We start from the raw sequence: 16,383 nt of genomic DNA, 5'->3' as shown, positions 1-16,383 counted from the left end.
CAACCGAATGAATTACGAGTATGAAAAATCTTAAACTTACCTCGTTGCGTAGAGTATGAACCTCATTCTGCAACGATGCTACCATCTCACGTAGAGCGGCTACCTCACCGCGTAATGTAGATACCTCAACACGCCATGCACCATCGTCTTTGCGTAAAGTACCGACCTCCTCACGCAAGGCATTGACCTCATCACGTAACTCCCCTAACTCATCCCGTTGAGGTGGAGGTGGAGAACAGGGAGATAAACATCGTGGCATATTTGTCGGTCGCCTATCTTGCGGTGATGGTGGAGAAGAGGCTCGATGATGTGACAGAATAGGTGATGGCTGTCGTTGTGGAGGTGTATAGCCGGGTCGATCAGATGATGGCTCTGGGTGAGGTGATAGCTCTGGGCGAGGTGATGGCTCCCGAAGTGGAGGCTGCTCATCAACCGTTCCATAAAAAAAACGCTTACTAGCTTGCCACCAATCAGTGGCAAGCTCAGCTTCCGTGGGTGTCAGCCTCTGTAGAGGAGTGTTGGCCTCCTAACAATATAAAAGCTCAAACAAAGTTAAACGTGTACTAGTAATAACTTGTTTATAAACATATGGTAGTATTTATGTTAACTTACATTATTTATTGTCGTATACCGTAGTAAATCTTCCCATTGCAAGGTCCGTTTCCTCTTTCAGGAAATAGCCCTGGGAATATCATTTGAAGTTTTTATTGCATATGTCTTCATGGCGGGAAAGGCCTCAAATATCCAAATCTACAAACAATATAATAACAATCATTAGTAATTGTTAAATAATTACTTATAATTTTGGAAACATCATATCAAAATTCTTACCTTAAAGGCCCAAATAAAGCCTGTCAAAGTGTATTTGGAACCATCACCATGCAAACTTTTTCGATCATCCAAGGCAGACGATAACTTATTCCATGTAGCTTTCCATAAATACGAGCCCCACGGAAACAGGTTCCACGCATTTAGGTCTTCTACCAATTTGATTAGATCATTTGGAATAGGTTGTCTGGCCTCTCTGCCTAAAAAGCCGGCATGCAAAAGAATTAGAAGGCATACTCGGACAACGTCGACGTCATCCATCCGAGTAAAACCATCTTTATTATTCAAAAATCTTGTCAGGTCTTCTACGTGTAGACTCGGCCTCTCCAGCTCAGGAAAAACCCGGGATAGCCATGATGGGCGGGTAATGTGTCTAGTGTACCGACCTATATCATCGTGTCCGAAGCGTAGACCGGTGATTAAGCAAAACTCCTCCCGCCCAAAACACGTATACGCCGGTGGAAAATCAAACCATATCTCTTCATCACGACGTTGTATAGTCTCTGGTAGATCGCTAGTCATGGTTTGAAGAAACAGGTGTGTCAACATCGCATCTCCACCGGGATGTTGTACTTTCAGCCATGGCCCGAAGCATGTATCCTCAAACATTTTTCTTTGTGCAGGTGAAAGCTTCGACGCAATTGTTTTGGCCAGGCTGACTTTATTTCTCAAGGTCAATTGAGCCGAATAAAAGTTCTACAAAAACAATAAACATACTAAATTAGATATACCAAAAACTACACTGTGAAGATATACCAAAAACAATAATAAACATAAATAGTAGTAGTTTATTCTTCAAACTTAAATATGCAACACTGTGAATTTCGTATTTGTCTTTGTTTTTGGTTGAAGTAATGCAATTCATTCAAGTTTCAATTTGCAGAAGAAGAATAGTTTCTGAAAATGAAAATCGCAACACGAAAATGACTATCGCAACGAGAGAATCGCAACGCGAAACTAAAATCGCGTTGCGATTTGCATTTCGCGTTGCGATTCTTAGTTGATTTAATAAGCAATCTAAGTGAAATGGTTAATCTATTATTGAAATTACCAGTAAACTTATCATCAATTTCAATATGAAAAACCTAATAATAATGCAAAAATTTCAAAAAGAAAATAATTAAAAAAACTAACCCTCGTTGGTTGATTTGGTTGATTTTCCATTTCTGATTGTGAGGGTGGCTCTGAGAGATTTAGATAGACGGATTTCGCCGGAGATGGGGACGGATTTCGTCGGAGATGGGTGAGAGAGTGAGAGATGGAGATGGGACTGAGTTGTGATTTTAGGTTTTAGGTTATGAGTTGCGATTACGGGATATACTGTGGACAGTTCAGTGTTCTAATATATTAATATTCATGTTTGGAATTTAAAAATAAAATACTTGGCCAGGATACTAATGGCGCTTTGAAAATCGCATTGCGATTATGTATTATCGCGTTGCGAAAGTCAGTATCGCGTTGCGAAAGTAAGTATCTCGTTGCGAGTTTTTATTATCGCATTGCGATAGTCAGTATCGCATTGCGATTTTCCCAATTCGCGTTGCGATTTACTTATTCGCATTGCGATTTTCCCAATTCGCGTTGCGATTTACTTATTCGCATTGCGAATTGGGAAAATCGCAACGATACTGTAGACCATCGCAACGCGATTTTCAACTATCGCATTGCGAAAATGCAACGCGAATTTACGATAATGGAGATCGCATTGCGAATTAGCGATCGCATTGCGATTTTGTTGGTCATTTTGGCAAATCCGAAAAAAGTTGGTTAAAATCGTATATTATATAGGATTTTTGGTCACTGAGGTTATTTTCTCTTTTATTTATTCTATTTCTGTGCGTCAGCAAGCTTTATCATTTCTATTTTCTTTTCCCGATAAAAGGAATAGTGCCCCAAATTCTCATCTGCTCTGCTTAATGAGCTTATGATATTTAAATTCATTATTTCGTGCATCTCTCGCTCTAATAATTAAGTTAGCATTCCATTGAAAACCAAAAATGTTAATTATCCACATGTGATTTCATTATCCGCTTCAAACACAATTAAGCTATAAATTATCCTTACTTTCAAGTCTAAATTAGAAAGTTGATTATCTTTTTATATATCCAACATACGTTATAGGTGATAGGGTACCCCCCCCCCAAACTTTAATAGCTTAATTGTTTTTAAGTTATTAGTATTTTTAAATATTAATCATTCTTCAATTTTTCAAATAAAATTATATTTTGATATCTATTTTTCATTTAATTATATTTTAAAAACTTAATTTTAAAATTATTATTTTTGGATAATTCTATTTCATTACTCAAGAAGCAGAAAATCTGCTACAAAATACAGAGTCAATAAACATCATATTTAAGCAAAGCCATGAAAGCAATCTAAACTAACCTAGATTATATGTAAAGCAAAATAGTGAAACAAGTTCTGCTTAAGGAATGTCCCACTTGACACAGAGGACAGTGTTGGACGAGTCTGTACTGTTGAAAGACATGTCCTCCAGCCGGATTCGAATGGTCTATTTAATGTCTCCCAGCACGTCTTCCTTAGATCTTATTCCTCTCCCAAATAATATATTGTTCCTTTCGTTCCATACGCCATACACATGGCTAGTCCAAGCAAGCTTGAGAACTCTCACAATGAGAGATTTACCTTTAAAAAATCGAGTAGCCCCGACCAGCTCACCATCCCAGCTGTTAACTCTACGGGAAATGCCATACAGTTCAAGAATGGATCCTCATAGCTCTTTAGCAAAGCTACATTCAAAGAATAAGTGATCTCTTGTCTCTGCCACAATGCCACATAGTAAGCATTTGTCAGTTTCAATGGTTAAGCCCATTTCCACGAGTCTTGCCCGAGCAGGCAACCTATTAAGCATAGTCATCCATGCTATGATGTTATATTTAGGAATGCGCCCAGGGAACCAGACCAAGTGGTGCCAAGATACTTTAGGGGCAGTAGCGCGCAAATCATCCCAGACACGCCTCGCATTTAGATAACAAACCTGACTCGAGAAAAGGTGAGCAACATCAGGCCTAATTTTCAGCAAGTATTTGAACCTCCAGCTAGCATTTGTAGGGATTTTCATCTGCCAAAAATCAGCATTTCTAATCACATAGGAGTGCATCCAAGCTACCCAAAGCGAGCCTTCATTAGCCAAAAGATTCCTAATTAGCTGCACAATGCAAGACTTATTCCATCTTCCTACATCTTGTAAACCCAATCCCTCTTCAGATTTCACTAGGCAAATTATCTTCCAACTAACTCTTGCACCTTTAGCAGGCACATCAGACCCCTTCCAAAAGAATCGGGAGCACAGCTGCTCCACTTTCCTGATAATTATATGTGGCAATATAAGTTGCTTGCACCAATAGTTCGAGATGCTAAACAAAACAGAACGAATGAGTTGTAGCCTCCCAGTAAAGCTAAGATGTTTATTAGCCCATAAACTCAGCTTTGCCCGTAGTTTATTTATGAGAGTTTGACAATCTTCACAGCTAATTTCCTGGTAACCAGTGGAACTCCCAGATATCTGAATGGGAGGCTACCCAAATTGAAGCCAATGATTTCTTTGATGACGATGCTCTGTTCGGCAGGAATACCAGCAACATACATCTCACACTTGCTGGCATTCAACTTCAAACCTGACATGGAGTAGAAGTGATCTAGGACAGCCTGTACCCCCATGACAGAATTAATGGAACCCTTGCAGAAAATAAGCAGGTTATCTGCAAAGCAAAGGTGAGTGAGTCCAATCCTCTTGCACTTAGGATGATAACTAAAGACCCCTTTTAAAGCAGCCACATTCAAGAGGTTTGAAGGTATATTCATGGAAAGAACAAAAATGTAGGGTTATAGGGGATCACCTTGCCTCACACCTCTAGTCCCTCTAAAGTATCCAACAAGACTAACATTGAAAGCAATAGAGTACCTAGGATTTGTAAAGCAGGCCCATGTCTAGCCAATGAACTTATCAGGTAACCCCAAAGCATGCAAGATCACATCTATAAACTCCCAGTTTAAAGAATCAAAAGCCTTTTGCAAGTCTATTTTAAGAGCACATCTAGGGGATATTTTCTTTCTTGAGTAACCCCTAACAAGTTCTTGGGCTAGTAAGGTATTGTCCACTATGCTTCTCCCTTTCAAAAATGCAGTTTGGTTCATAGATATCATACCAAGAAAGATAGAAGAAAGTATATTCACTAAAATTCTAGTGACAGTTTTGTAAACAACAGAGCAGCAAGAGATGAGTCTAAAATCTTTTACTAAGCTTGGATTAGGGATTTTGGGAACAAGCATAACAGTCGTTGCATTGAATGATGGGAGCATAAAATAGTGATCAAAACAGTACCTGATTGCTGCCAGAAAGTCTTCTCCTACTACAGACCAAGCTCTCTTGAAAAAGAAAACATTATAGCCATCTGGATAAGGGGACTTGTTGTTCCTTTGTCCCCACAAGACCTCCTTAATCTCAACATCAGAGACATCCTTGCATAAGGTGTCTGCTGTATCCCTTGGCAAAGAATAACTAAGTAAATCCTTGATGGTGCTGACATTATAACCCTTTACCTCAGGGTCAACCACCCCTAGCTGATTCACAAAGAATTCAATCAATTCATTAGGAATGTCTTCGAAGGTATCAAGTCTTTCACCACTTTGGTTGAATAAGACTCTAATTGTGTTGATTTTTCTTTTTTTTGCAACCATAGAGTGAAAAAACTGAGTACCCTGGTCACCATCTTTAATCCAATCCACTTTAGCTTTTTTCTTGTAGAACATCATCTCAGCCTCCTCGAGGGCCTTTATTTCCCTTTCAGTTTCCAATTCAGCATTAATATTTCTTCCAGCAATAGATGGATCAAGATTGGCAAGCTGCAAACTCTTCAATTTCTCCCTTTTAACCCTTACTTGCCCCGAAATATCATTGTAATAGTTCCTGTTTAGCTCTTTAAGGCATCTCTTCAACCTTTTAAGCTTTAGATAAAGTGATTGTATTGGGATGGCATTAACCGGGGTCTGCCATGATTCCTTGACAATGGATATGAAATCAGGGTGCATAGCCCAAAAATTAAAAAACTTGAATGGCTTAGACTTAATAGCAAAGACTTCTTTATGCAGCCAGACTAATGCTGGATAGTGATCACAATCACCAGGGGCCTGAAATTCAACATCAGAAGCTGGAAATGCATTAATCCAGTTTGGATTAACAAGAACCCGATCCAACTTGCGTGCCAGGAATGTATCTTGCTACTTATTTTTCCATGTGAACAAATGACCTATGTAAGGGTGATCAAACAACCCCAATCCCTCCACACAGCTCTGGAATTCAGAAATATCAGCCAAGGTACCATAGTTAACTTGTGCAGAGCTTTCCTCAGCTTTTACGATGGTATTGAAATCACTACCTATTAACCAAGCCATATTTCCCATAGAAGCTTCCATAGAGCTAAGCTGAGTCCAAAGTTGTCTGCGAGTGGTGTTATCATTCGAACCATACACTACAGTAATAAAAAAATCCAGTTCCCCCAGAACAAACCTCAAGAGTAATGCTTTGATCAGATGTAGAACTAATGGTGCAGTCTACATTATTTTTCCAAAGGACCCAGATACGACCATTATTAGCATGCCTGTAGTTACAACAGTACTACCAGTCATCAAACTTCTTTGACAGAATAGCTATGGAGTTAGTCTCCTTCACTCTAGTTTCCAAGAGACATAGGATACTAATTTGACTTCTAATAGCCCAATTCAGAACCTTACATTGCTTGAGGGGACTATTAAATCCCCTTATGTTCCAAAAACAAATTAGCATGAAACATTAGTGGATGAAGAAACACCACCTCTTCCTCAATTCTTTTGGCTTTTTCCACATGCTCTTTTTTCTTCAATTTCAGATCCTGCACTAGCTTTGCCACACCCAAAGAAGCACCTCTCTGTTTTTTTCCTGAATCAACATCAGAGATTTCCAACAGACTATCAGGGTCAATAGCATTAAGGATTTCAAATTTATTCCTTGAACCTCTTCCAGCAACCCTACCCTCCTTAGCAAGTCTTCCTCTACCTCTCTTAATAAGAGGGTTACTTTGCTGCTCAGCCTGTTTAACCACATCCACAATGACAGCTAAATTATTTGCAAGGCAGTTTCTATCTGGCACTGAGTTGGCAGCATAATTATTTTTAACAATAGCATCAACAACTTTAACCTGGTCATTCTGTATAGTCACCTGAACAGGATTTTCTATGCCAAAGCTAATCCCTTCTAGTGCTTCACTAGTGGTAGTGGCTATAACACAATCTACATCTCCGGTAGCCTCACCACTAACAGAAGGAACATCCTGTTTAGCATCCTTCACAGGTCCTTTAACTCTCCAGACCTACTCAATTCTTTTCCCCCTAGGGTAAAGTCTCACAGAATGCCCAAACCGCCCACAGTCAGTACAAGAAATTAATATCCAGGGAACCGAGACCCTAATTTTTGCCACTGATTCATCACTCAGGACAACATCAATATGATCCTGAATTGAAGACCCAGCAGGAACCTCAACACATAATCGAGCATATTCCAATCTTTCCCTAGCAGCTGTAATTGAATCCATATGGAGAGGCTTCCCTACAACGCTTGCAATATAGCTAAGCCCCCTATTTGAGAAAAGTTCCAGTGGAACATTGAATAAGTGAATCCAAATAGGCATGCGACACAAATCGAATTACAATTCTTTCAGATTAGGCTCCTACTTCCTAAGGAATATCAATTTATGTTGTACATGCCACAGACCGTTTTCTAAAACCCAGTCCCTAGCATTCGAATTAGCGAAAGAAAAAACAAATAGGTTTGGCCCAGCAAGACTTACCTTAATCGAAGAAGCCTTACCCCATAACAGCATAACAATCTTCTTGATGGAGCTAAAATTTGGAGCCGAACCTATAAATTGGCCAACTAATGCATGTTTCCAGTCCAAAATCCCTTCCTCAAACACGTCTTTCAACGGCTTCACTACACACGAGCCCTCAATCACCGCTGGTGGAAAAAATTCCAATTCCTGATTAATCCCCGCCGTAAAGAGTTTTCGTGAGTTAGTAAGAGCTTCGCCTGACATAGCCCAACAAAACCCCTAAAAACAGTCACATAATCAATGGAGAGAATCACACAATCAGATGAAAATAGCTTCGCCTTCGCTCGCTGTTAGGCCGTCTATCATGCACCGAGAGAGAAGGCGTCTTGTTGATGTTGTATTTTTATTATAATGAACGTAAACTTTTATGTTACAATTATTTCTATTTTAATTCTAATTTTAAAATTAATTAAATTTAAACTTAACTGTTTTAAATTTTATAATTTATTTAATTTTAAAGACTATTTATTTTAAAGTTAAATAATCTTTCCTAGTTCAATCTCGACTCCATCTTTATATATATTAGACTGAATGACTTTAAACATTTAAAATAATAATTTAATCTTTCTCTTTTAATTTTTTTTTGCCAAATTAAATCAACTAACTAACAAAATAAGAAATTAATTAAGTTTAGGCTGGTTGTTTGATCTTCTTACCAATTTTTATAATATTAATATTCTTTATAGTTAAATATTTTTAATTTTTATTTTCACATTAAAATAAAATAATTTTTTTGATTAAGGAAATAAATTAGTTGATGTCAACATTAACATAAATACAAAATAATCAGCAAAAACTCGGGCTAATATTTGTAAATGAAGTCATTAATGACGATTATATTATCTATTGCCTACACTACGTGCCATAATTAGAAAGCTATTTAGGGTATTATTTTTTCAGGGAAACTATTAAAGATTGATTAAATCGTTTAGGCCCATAACTAGAAAACTATGAATAATAATATATATTTATATAGTTTTATTAATGATTTAAATATAATAATTTGAAAGCACTTGTAATTATTATTATTTTATAAATATCAATAAATGCTAATCGTGAATTGATGGACATATTCAAAGGTTGAGTTATTAGGTCAAGTTCGAAAATCCAAATTCGAGAGAATTGAAAATGATTTCTGACAAAAAATTAAACATATTTAAAACATGGTTTAGCCTCGGATTTTAACATTTCGAACTCGGTTTAACCTGTTTTATTAATTACAATATATTTTTTATTTTATTTGTATATATCAAATAATTTATATCATATAAATATTAAATTTATAAATGATATACAATACAATAATATAAATATTAAAAGAATGTTAAGTTGTCTATATGAACAAAATTTAAAAATAAATTTATTGCACAAACCAAATGATATTGGTGGTAAATGAATTGTTGTTCATCCTTGAGGTCTTGGGTTTGAACAACATAAATGTCACGGGTGTCGGTGTTAATGTCAAATGGTTGATAGTTATTTTTAAATATATATATTACCTTATACTTACCTCAGATTAATAAAAAATATAAATTAATTAATTTATATAATTAATTATTAAAATTCTATACCTAATTTAAGTTTTTGGTTGAATTTAGTCTTGTCGATTCATCAATCACTAATTTAATTGAAAAATCCAATATTATTTTAATTTATGAATTACAATAAATATTTATTATAAAAATATTATTATATTTTCATTTGTTTGTAAATTCAATAAAATTATTAAGATTCATTACTCAACCTAAGTTCAATTTGATGATACCTATAAACACCTTTGATCATTAATATCATTAAATTTTAAAATCAGTTTTTTATATAATTGTTATTAAAAATATGTTTTAACCCCTTAATTTTATAAATTTAAATTTATTTCTAACATAAAATAATACACCATACAGTATACACACGTGCTATTCATAAACCTTACACATTAATTAAATTGACCCGAACTAGTGGGATAACAAATTGCGATTAAAATTTAGACGTGACAAGTTTTTTTTTTTTTTGTCATTGTAGTTGATGTTAGCGATGCACGAGCAAGCCATCTCTTGCAGCATATTATTTAGGGCGGGAAAGTTCATTAGATGCATCCAAAGCCATACACATGTGTATGTATACTTGATGGTTCGTATTTGAGAGTAATAACATCATGTTACAAATTGCATCTATTTCCATTTTAATCAGTATTTGTTAATTTCGAAAGTAATAATAAACCCGTACAATTGTGGCTGTATTAGCTACCGAAGAGATGCATCTAACTTAACTCAAGCAACTTGCTGCAAATTCCCATCATTAAAACGATTATGACAGCTACAATATATAACCATTTTATTTATTTTAGTTATTCATTAAAAGTTTAGGCTAGGAGTGACTCTCTCGGTCCAGTATCAAAGTATACCTAAGATTCAATTGAGATTTATATAAGAACTTATAGAATGTCCACTAAATGTGACGATGATAGGATTCAAACTTGATCCTACAAGCTTAAATTTTTTAATCTCAATCATTTGTATCAACACTTGTTGTTATTTTATTTATTTTGGGATTTATATTTAACTTATTCATAATATATAATTTTACGTATCATTATTTAATTTATGGATAATACATATTATACTCGTTTAATATTATTTTAATTAAAGTATGTTAGGTTATTTCTTCTTACACCTCCCAAAATATCAAGACATTAAATTAAAGCCTCTTAAGAGTGTGATATATGTATTTTTAATCCATAATGTCAAAAGTAATAATCATATCTTAATCACTAATATAATTATTAATTAATACTTTGATTAGTCAAAGACACCCAATCCCCTCTCCCCCTTTTTTTCAATGAAAATGACCTAAAAACAATATTTGTTATTGTTGGTGAAAAGAGGTAGGTTGGGAGGTAATTAAATTAAAATGAATTTAACTAAAAGAATTAGATAATTAATCCCAAGTCCCTTCCCCTTCTCTCTTTTTAATTAGACTTGCAAACTTGACCCAAAGACGATTTATCCAACCCAATACCTGATGTTAACCTGAATATGATGATCAAATTTGATCTAAAACTCGAACCATATCCGATTCAAAATTTAACTGACATGAATCTATATCCAATTTGACTAGAATCTAAAACAATTCAAACCAAAATTAATCCAAACTGAAAGCAACCTGATCCAAAATTAATTCGAACCGAAAGCAACCTAAATCAGAAATCTATATATACTTTATTAGACTTATAACTAAATAAAATCTAAATGATAAGATTAACAAATGAAAACATTTTTACAATAATATATCAATAATTCTACATATATTTGATTAAACTTATAACCAATTTAATCTGAATTGACATGATTCAAAGGTTGACTCAAATAAAAAATTAATCGATCTGATATTGACCCGATCCAAAAATCAACCAATCCGAACCAAAAATCAATGCTCTGGTAGTCACCCGACCCAAAAAATTGACCCAGCTGAAAGTTGACCCAACTCGCTACCCGACCCGACCCAATTTACCATACACCTGAACTAAATCCGAACCAGACTCGATCTGACCCGGATAAAATTAAACCGAATATAATCTAAACATAAAATGATCCAACCCAAACTCGATCCGAATGACCCGTTCGCCCCTATATTTGGAATACAATAAAATTATTATTTTGATTATACTGGACGAGTCCAATGGTGAAACACGAGGTAGCGACCAACCAAAATTAGATAAGTCATTGTTGGAAAGCTGGTAGTTGGATAAGTAGTATTGAATTCAACAGAAAGACTTTGATATGTTTGGAGGAAAAGAAAAAAAGAGAAAGGGAATTCTTTGCATATGGACGGCCAGACGGTGTTTAGGGAAGCAACAGTCAAATTAGCAACAAAATTTGGTATCGAGTCGACTTACAATTCATGATAGTTAACCCACTTTGCTTTATTAGATATATGCTCAAATTGATTATTTAAATCCCATTTTTGTATTAATTTATTGAAAATCATAAAATAAAGAGTTGAAACGGAGTATATTGGTTTTTTTTTTTTTTTGAATTTTGGATAATCATCTCTCTATTTCAAAAGAATTCACTTTTTATATTTTGCTGACATCTTTTTAATTTGGTTGGGACACAAGGGCAGTTTAACTGCTTTACGTAGTTAAGTCATGAAATTCTCAATTTTTAGGTTACAGCCATCATGTAAAAGCTGACAATTTGATGAATTAAAGATAATTTTATCGAAATATCACCTGACAAGTAATAGTTACCTGACAAACACATTTTCTCCTATTCTGATAAGGTGTGGATCGTCATCTGTGTCTTTGTAATGTTTTATCCGAGCTGGCGACATGTCAAGACAGATGAGACTGCATCTTTCTAAGGTTTTTGACATGCGTCAGTAAGGTGCGGATGGTGATCCACACCTTCCATTATTAGTTTCATCCGAACAGTTCGGCCTTTAAACTCTCCGCTCCCCTATAAACCACATCAATTCCTTCTATTTTTTGCTTTACAAATTCATTCTATTTTTGTTGTAAGATAAAATTATTTTTTATTATATTATATTTATTTTGTATATGATTATTTGAAAAAAAAATTATTGTACTAATTATTTTGTATTATTTTTTACGGTTGTAAAATTGGAAAGTGTGATCATACCTTAAGACATTTTTGCCGACACGGTAACAATATAAAATTATATTATTTAAATTATTGTGAAATTTTTTAATTTTTTGTTAGTTTATATTTTAATTCATATACTATTTATTTAATTAGGCGTATTTCAACTATTTTTTTTGCAGATATAAGAATCTCAATCTTTCAAACTCTCAGAATGAGGCGTATTTCAACTATTATTTACTATGATGGAGAAATTCGGGAAGATGAAACCAACGTCGTCTTCGCATCAAATCATTATGTCAGAATATCCTTCAAGAGAAACACAATTCTTGAGAAGTTGATAACGAAAATTTTAAGGAAGGTTTATGTTGGAAGTACTAGAAGATTGTCCTCACTTCAGTACAGATTTTCAACCGCAGTATTTCCGTTAACTTATACAACGTTCAAACTATCCAACGATGACGATGTTGTTATGATGGTTGATTCTCAAAATCATTATTCAGATGTCGATACAAAGACGTATGTGAAATTTGTTGAAGTATGTGTTATTCGTGGTATGTCATTATGCTACCACTATGGGCTAGCTCAACAAGCTGATTAAGTTGGCAGCCCAACTCAAGTAATATGTAATGATTTTAAGTCATTAATGGGAAATCTACATCATGGTGCCATCCCATCAAGTTCAATGGGGAGACATTCATCAACAACTTCTTACGATATGTACCGAGGTGGCTCCACAAACAATCTCCGTATAGCAACATTGCATCCAGTTCAAGGGGAAGATATTCATCTGCTAATTTCTGTGACCTGAATATGGAGATGCCCTCAACGCAACAATCTGTGCAGTACGCATTTGACACGATGCCTTCAGTTAATGTCATTTGAGCATCACCGATTAATTAAACAAGAAAACGGTACAACAAAAAAATTAAAAAGAACTAAATAATAAAAACAATTCAAACAATTAAGTAATAAAAAATTAAGAAACAAAAAAAATAAAAAGTCAATAATTAAATAAAAATTTATAATTATTGATAAACAAAAAAATAAATAAAATAATAATGAAGTAAACAACTCTATCGATGTCGGCATCTTGAATGTGTTCCGTATGGCGGTAGTTGTCTATGTCGAGGAGGATTTCTTCGTATAACTTGTTCTGACTCCTCACTCTCATCATCATTATCATCGGGAACAGATACATTTTGTTGATGAGGGACGGATGACGATTTAGCACCTCTATAGAATAAGGGCCCTGGAGGTGTATGACTGACTATCCTATCGCTCATAGAAAAATGCGAAAAGACCGACATCGATGAGTGCAAAAATTGTACAGGAAGTGTCTGTGCATGTGGTGAAGCTTCAACTTCCAAATAACCAATATATGAACCCCAAGTTGGATCTGTAAGCATGGAACTATAATATCCGCCAAGAGGGGTCATAAAACTCTGTGGCGGTGGCGGCATTTGGTATGGAAGCGGTGGCGTATGACCTGGCTACAGTGGCATATGAAATGGTTATGGTGTCATCTGATACGGCTGTGGTGCCATCTGAAATGGCTGCGGAATGTACAGTGGTGTAGACGATGGCTGCTGTGATGGTTCCGGTGTTACAGTTGAGGATGAGCCAGAAGTCTTTGCTCTCCGTCAACGAGTTGGGAATGATGATGTTGTGACGATGGACGTCTTTGTCGACGTCGATGAATGTTCCCGCCTCGTGCTTCCTCGGAAAGTAGGAACGGTTTCCCGTTCCTATTGAACCACTCATAGTAATAATCCGTAATCGAGTAATGATCCACATAAATGGGTTCTGTACGGGGAATGTGCCCACGTCGATCCTCCTATATCATTACCCACTCATAGTGCTTAGCAGCCAGTCGACTTCTTTTTTGCCCCGTCTATTGATGATATGCAAATCATCGAGATTCTTAAGTGCTACCGGAATAGATATTACAAAACCAAATTGGCAGAGCACGCGATCAGTGGGATGCCACTCGACAATAGCATAACATATCAGAGGGACCACTGACATCCAAACATCTAATGGGCCTCTTAAGTGATATGAGATGCAAGTCCTCATCTCTTCAGTAGAATAAGGAGCCCATTGAAACTAAAACAAATCTATATAATTCTTTTTAAAATAATATTCTAATTATATAACGATAATTAAAAGTACATTTTGTTATTTAAATATATACCTCTGTGTCAGCCTTCTGATCAATGAGTAGCCTAATTTCTTCAAATTCATCAGGTAAATCCCGATGATCTTTTCTTGCACTTGACCTCCTATTTAATGAAATAATTGTTATTATATACTAAACAAAATTATTAATACACGAAATTAGTATCGTAATTACCTCAATAATAGCGAGAAGACCAACGGGTTTTTAACCACCGGACATAAAAAGGGCATGCGATACCACACCCAAGACTGGAGCAGAAGGAGACATCCGCCAATAGCATTTTTTCTATAGTTAGTAGCTTGACACATTCCCTATACAGAAATGCCAAAAGTGTGGAGCCCCAACTCATGTACCAACATGATGAAAATCTACGAGATGACACAACCACATACAATGAACTTGGTTGCGCGATTTGTCAGGCATCAGGAGCCCTTCTATGAGTTGTAGTATGCAAGCCCGTGCATACATTTTAACCTGATCCTCGGAGGCGTCGCCACTCAAATGCTTGAAAGTTGTATCCAACCAATTTAACGTAATTCGACCACCGTTGAAATTAGGCAGGACACCTCCAAGATACTCCTCATACAAGGAATGCCAGTCACCATGCGCCACCCCATAAATCACATCCCCATCTATCGGAAGCCCCAAATGCATGGAAACTTCCTCCAGCTTAATTGTGCACTCTCCACACGGAAGATGGAATGCGTGTGTCTCTGGTCTCCACCGCTCAACCAATGCATAAATAAGGTTGGATTCAAGGTTACAATGCCCTTTATATTTTGCTACGTAATTGAATCCAGCCTCAACTAAATACAGTCATACACAGGTAGATATCTATAACTTAAGATGCATTGAAATCCAATCGCGTCTTGTCAGAAAGGGTGCTAGATCAGTAAAATTAGGAGAAAGAGTGTCTGACAGATAATTATTACTTATCGGGATAATATTTCGGTAAAATCGCCTGAATTAAAAGCGGAAACGCATGTGCAAAATATTGGATTTTTTATGTTTTTAATATTTTTACTTTTTATTCGTTAATTAATTAATATCCCACTCATCTAGTTGTTTTAGGGATAAGTGTTAGAATTCCCTTTTTATCTCCACTCTGGTAGCTTGTGGAATTCTGTTTAAAACCTTTGCTTAGTGGTGACCCCATTAGCAAAGTGCAAGAGGCAGAAGCAACAACTAATTAATTTGTAACCCTGGATGGGATCCGTATTAATTAATGTATTAGTTGTACTGAAAAATAATTAGTCTAATGACCTCCCATTTTCTATGAGAATCTTGAGCCTTGAGGTACATATAATTTATCCGCCGACTATGATTACATTTTATGTCCATTGTCAAAGGTCCAAATACTTTTCTCACCTTATTCTATTATTATCCAACAAAGCATTTTTCTTTATTTATTTCTCCTTTTGCCCAGTAACTGTTTGGGTCATTGTTTTGAAAACCGGACCGGATCGGCCAGTTTCGGTCAGAACCGTTGAACCGTTCGAACCGGACCGGCTGAAAATTAAAAAAACCCAGAAATTTTGTTTTTTTTTTAAAAAATTAAACCAAACGTCGTTTGTTAAACGAGCCAAGTAGAACTCGAGTATCGACTCGAACTTGAAAACTTTAAAAGTAAGCTCAACTCCACTCAAACTCACAAGTTAAAAATTATCAAGTTCAACTCAAACTCGAAATATAATATTGAAACTTGAACTCAAAAAGGCTTGAACTAAAAAAAATTTAGAAGCTCAATTAAAGCCTAAAATTCGAGCTGAATTGAAGTGAAATAATAGTTCACTCAATGCTCACCAAAAGGCTCCATGATTTTGAATGTCAAATTACCTCTATTATTTATAGAAGTTAGTTGTGATGCTCTTCTATGTTTCTTAGCAAC

General features: G+C 35.5%; 2 protein-coding genes across 2 annotated transcripts; both read right to left on the bottom strand.

The window, feature by feature from the left end:
• Positions 1 to 3,562: 3,562 nt before the first annotated feature.
• LOC120114654 lies at positions 3,563 to 4,656 on the bottom strand. The gene is made up of 2 exons (XM_039135485.1): positions 4,312 to 4,656; positions 3,563 to 4,120 (listed from the first exon to the last, which is right to left on the bottom strand). The coding sequence occupies exons 1-2, from the start codon at positions 4,654 to 4,656 to the stop codon at positions 3,563 to 3,565; spliced, it is 903 nt and encodes a 300-aa protein (XP_038991416.1).
• Positions 4,657 to 4,782: 126 nt separating this feature from the next.
• Positions 4,783 to 7,922, bottom strand: LOC120114653. The gene is made up of 6 exons (XM_039135484.1): positions 7,677 to 7,922; positions 7,601 to 7,620; positions 7,287 to 7,464; positions 6,666 to 7,199; positions 6,102 to 6,405; positions 4,783 to 6,002 (listed from the first exon to the last, which is right to left on the bottom strand). Exons 1-6 carry the CDS (start codon positions 7,920 to 7,922, stop codon positions 4,783 to 4,785), a joined length of 2,502 nt encoding a protein of 833 aa, XP_038991415.1.
• Positions 7,923 to 16,383: the final 8,461 nt, after the last annotated feature.

The sequence above is a fragment of the Hibiscus syriacus genome, unplaced genomic scaffold, assembly GCF_006381635.1.
Source record: "Hibiscus syriacus cultivar Baekdansim isolate YM2019G1 unplaced genomic scaffold, ASM638163v2 tig00110239_pilon, whole genome shotgun sequence".
Taxonomy (NCBI): Eukaryota; Viridiplantae; Streptophyta; class Magnoliopsida; order Malvales; family Malvaceae; genus Hibiscus; species Hibiscus syriacus.
Note: the sequence above shows the minus strand (reverse complement) of the source record. Positions and strands in the feature narration are given on the sequence as shown.

Bases quoted from the DNA above. Each gene is read 5' to 3' on its own strand.
- LOC120114654 (XM_039135485.1), bottom strand. From the start codon at position 4,656: ATGAATATACCTTCAAACCTCTTGAATGTGGCTGCTTTAAAAGGGGTC. The intron at 4,121-4,311 runs GTCAAACTCTCA...TTCTTTTGGAAG, and splicing joins GGAAATTAGCTGTGAAGATT to GGGTCTGATGTGCCTGCTAA.
- LOC120114653 (XM_039135484.1), bottom strand. From the start codon at position 7,922: ATGTCAGGCGAAGCTCTTACTAACTCACGAAAACTCTTTACGGCGGGG. The intron at 6,406-6,665 runs GTGGTGTTTCTT...AAAATAATGTAG, and splicing joins CCAAAAGAATTGAGGAAGAG to ACTGCACCATTAGTTCTACA. The intron at 6,003-6,101 runs GTCATTTGTTCA...ATGCATTTCCAG, and splicing joins GTTTGATCACCCTTACATAG to CTTCTGATGTTGAATTTCAG.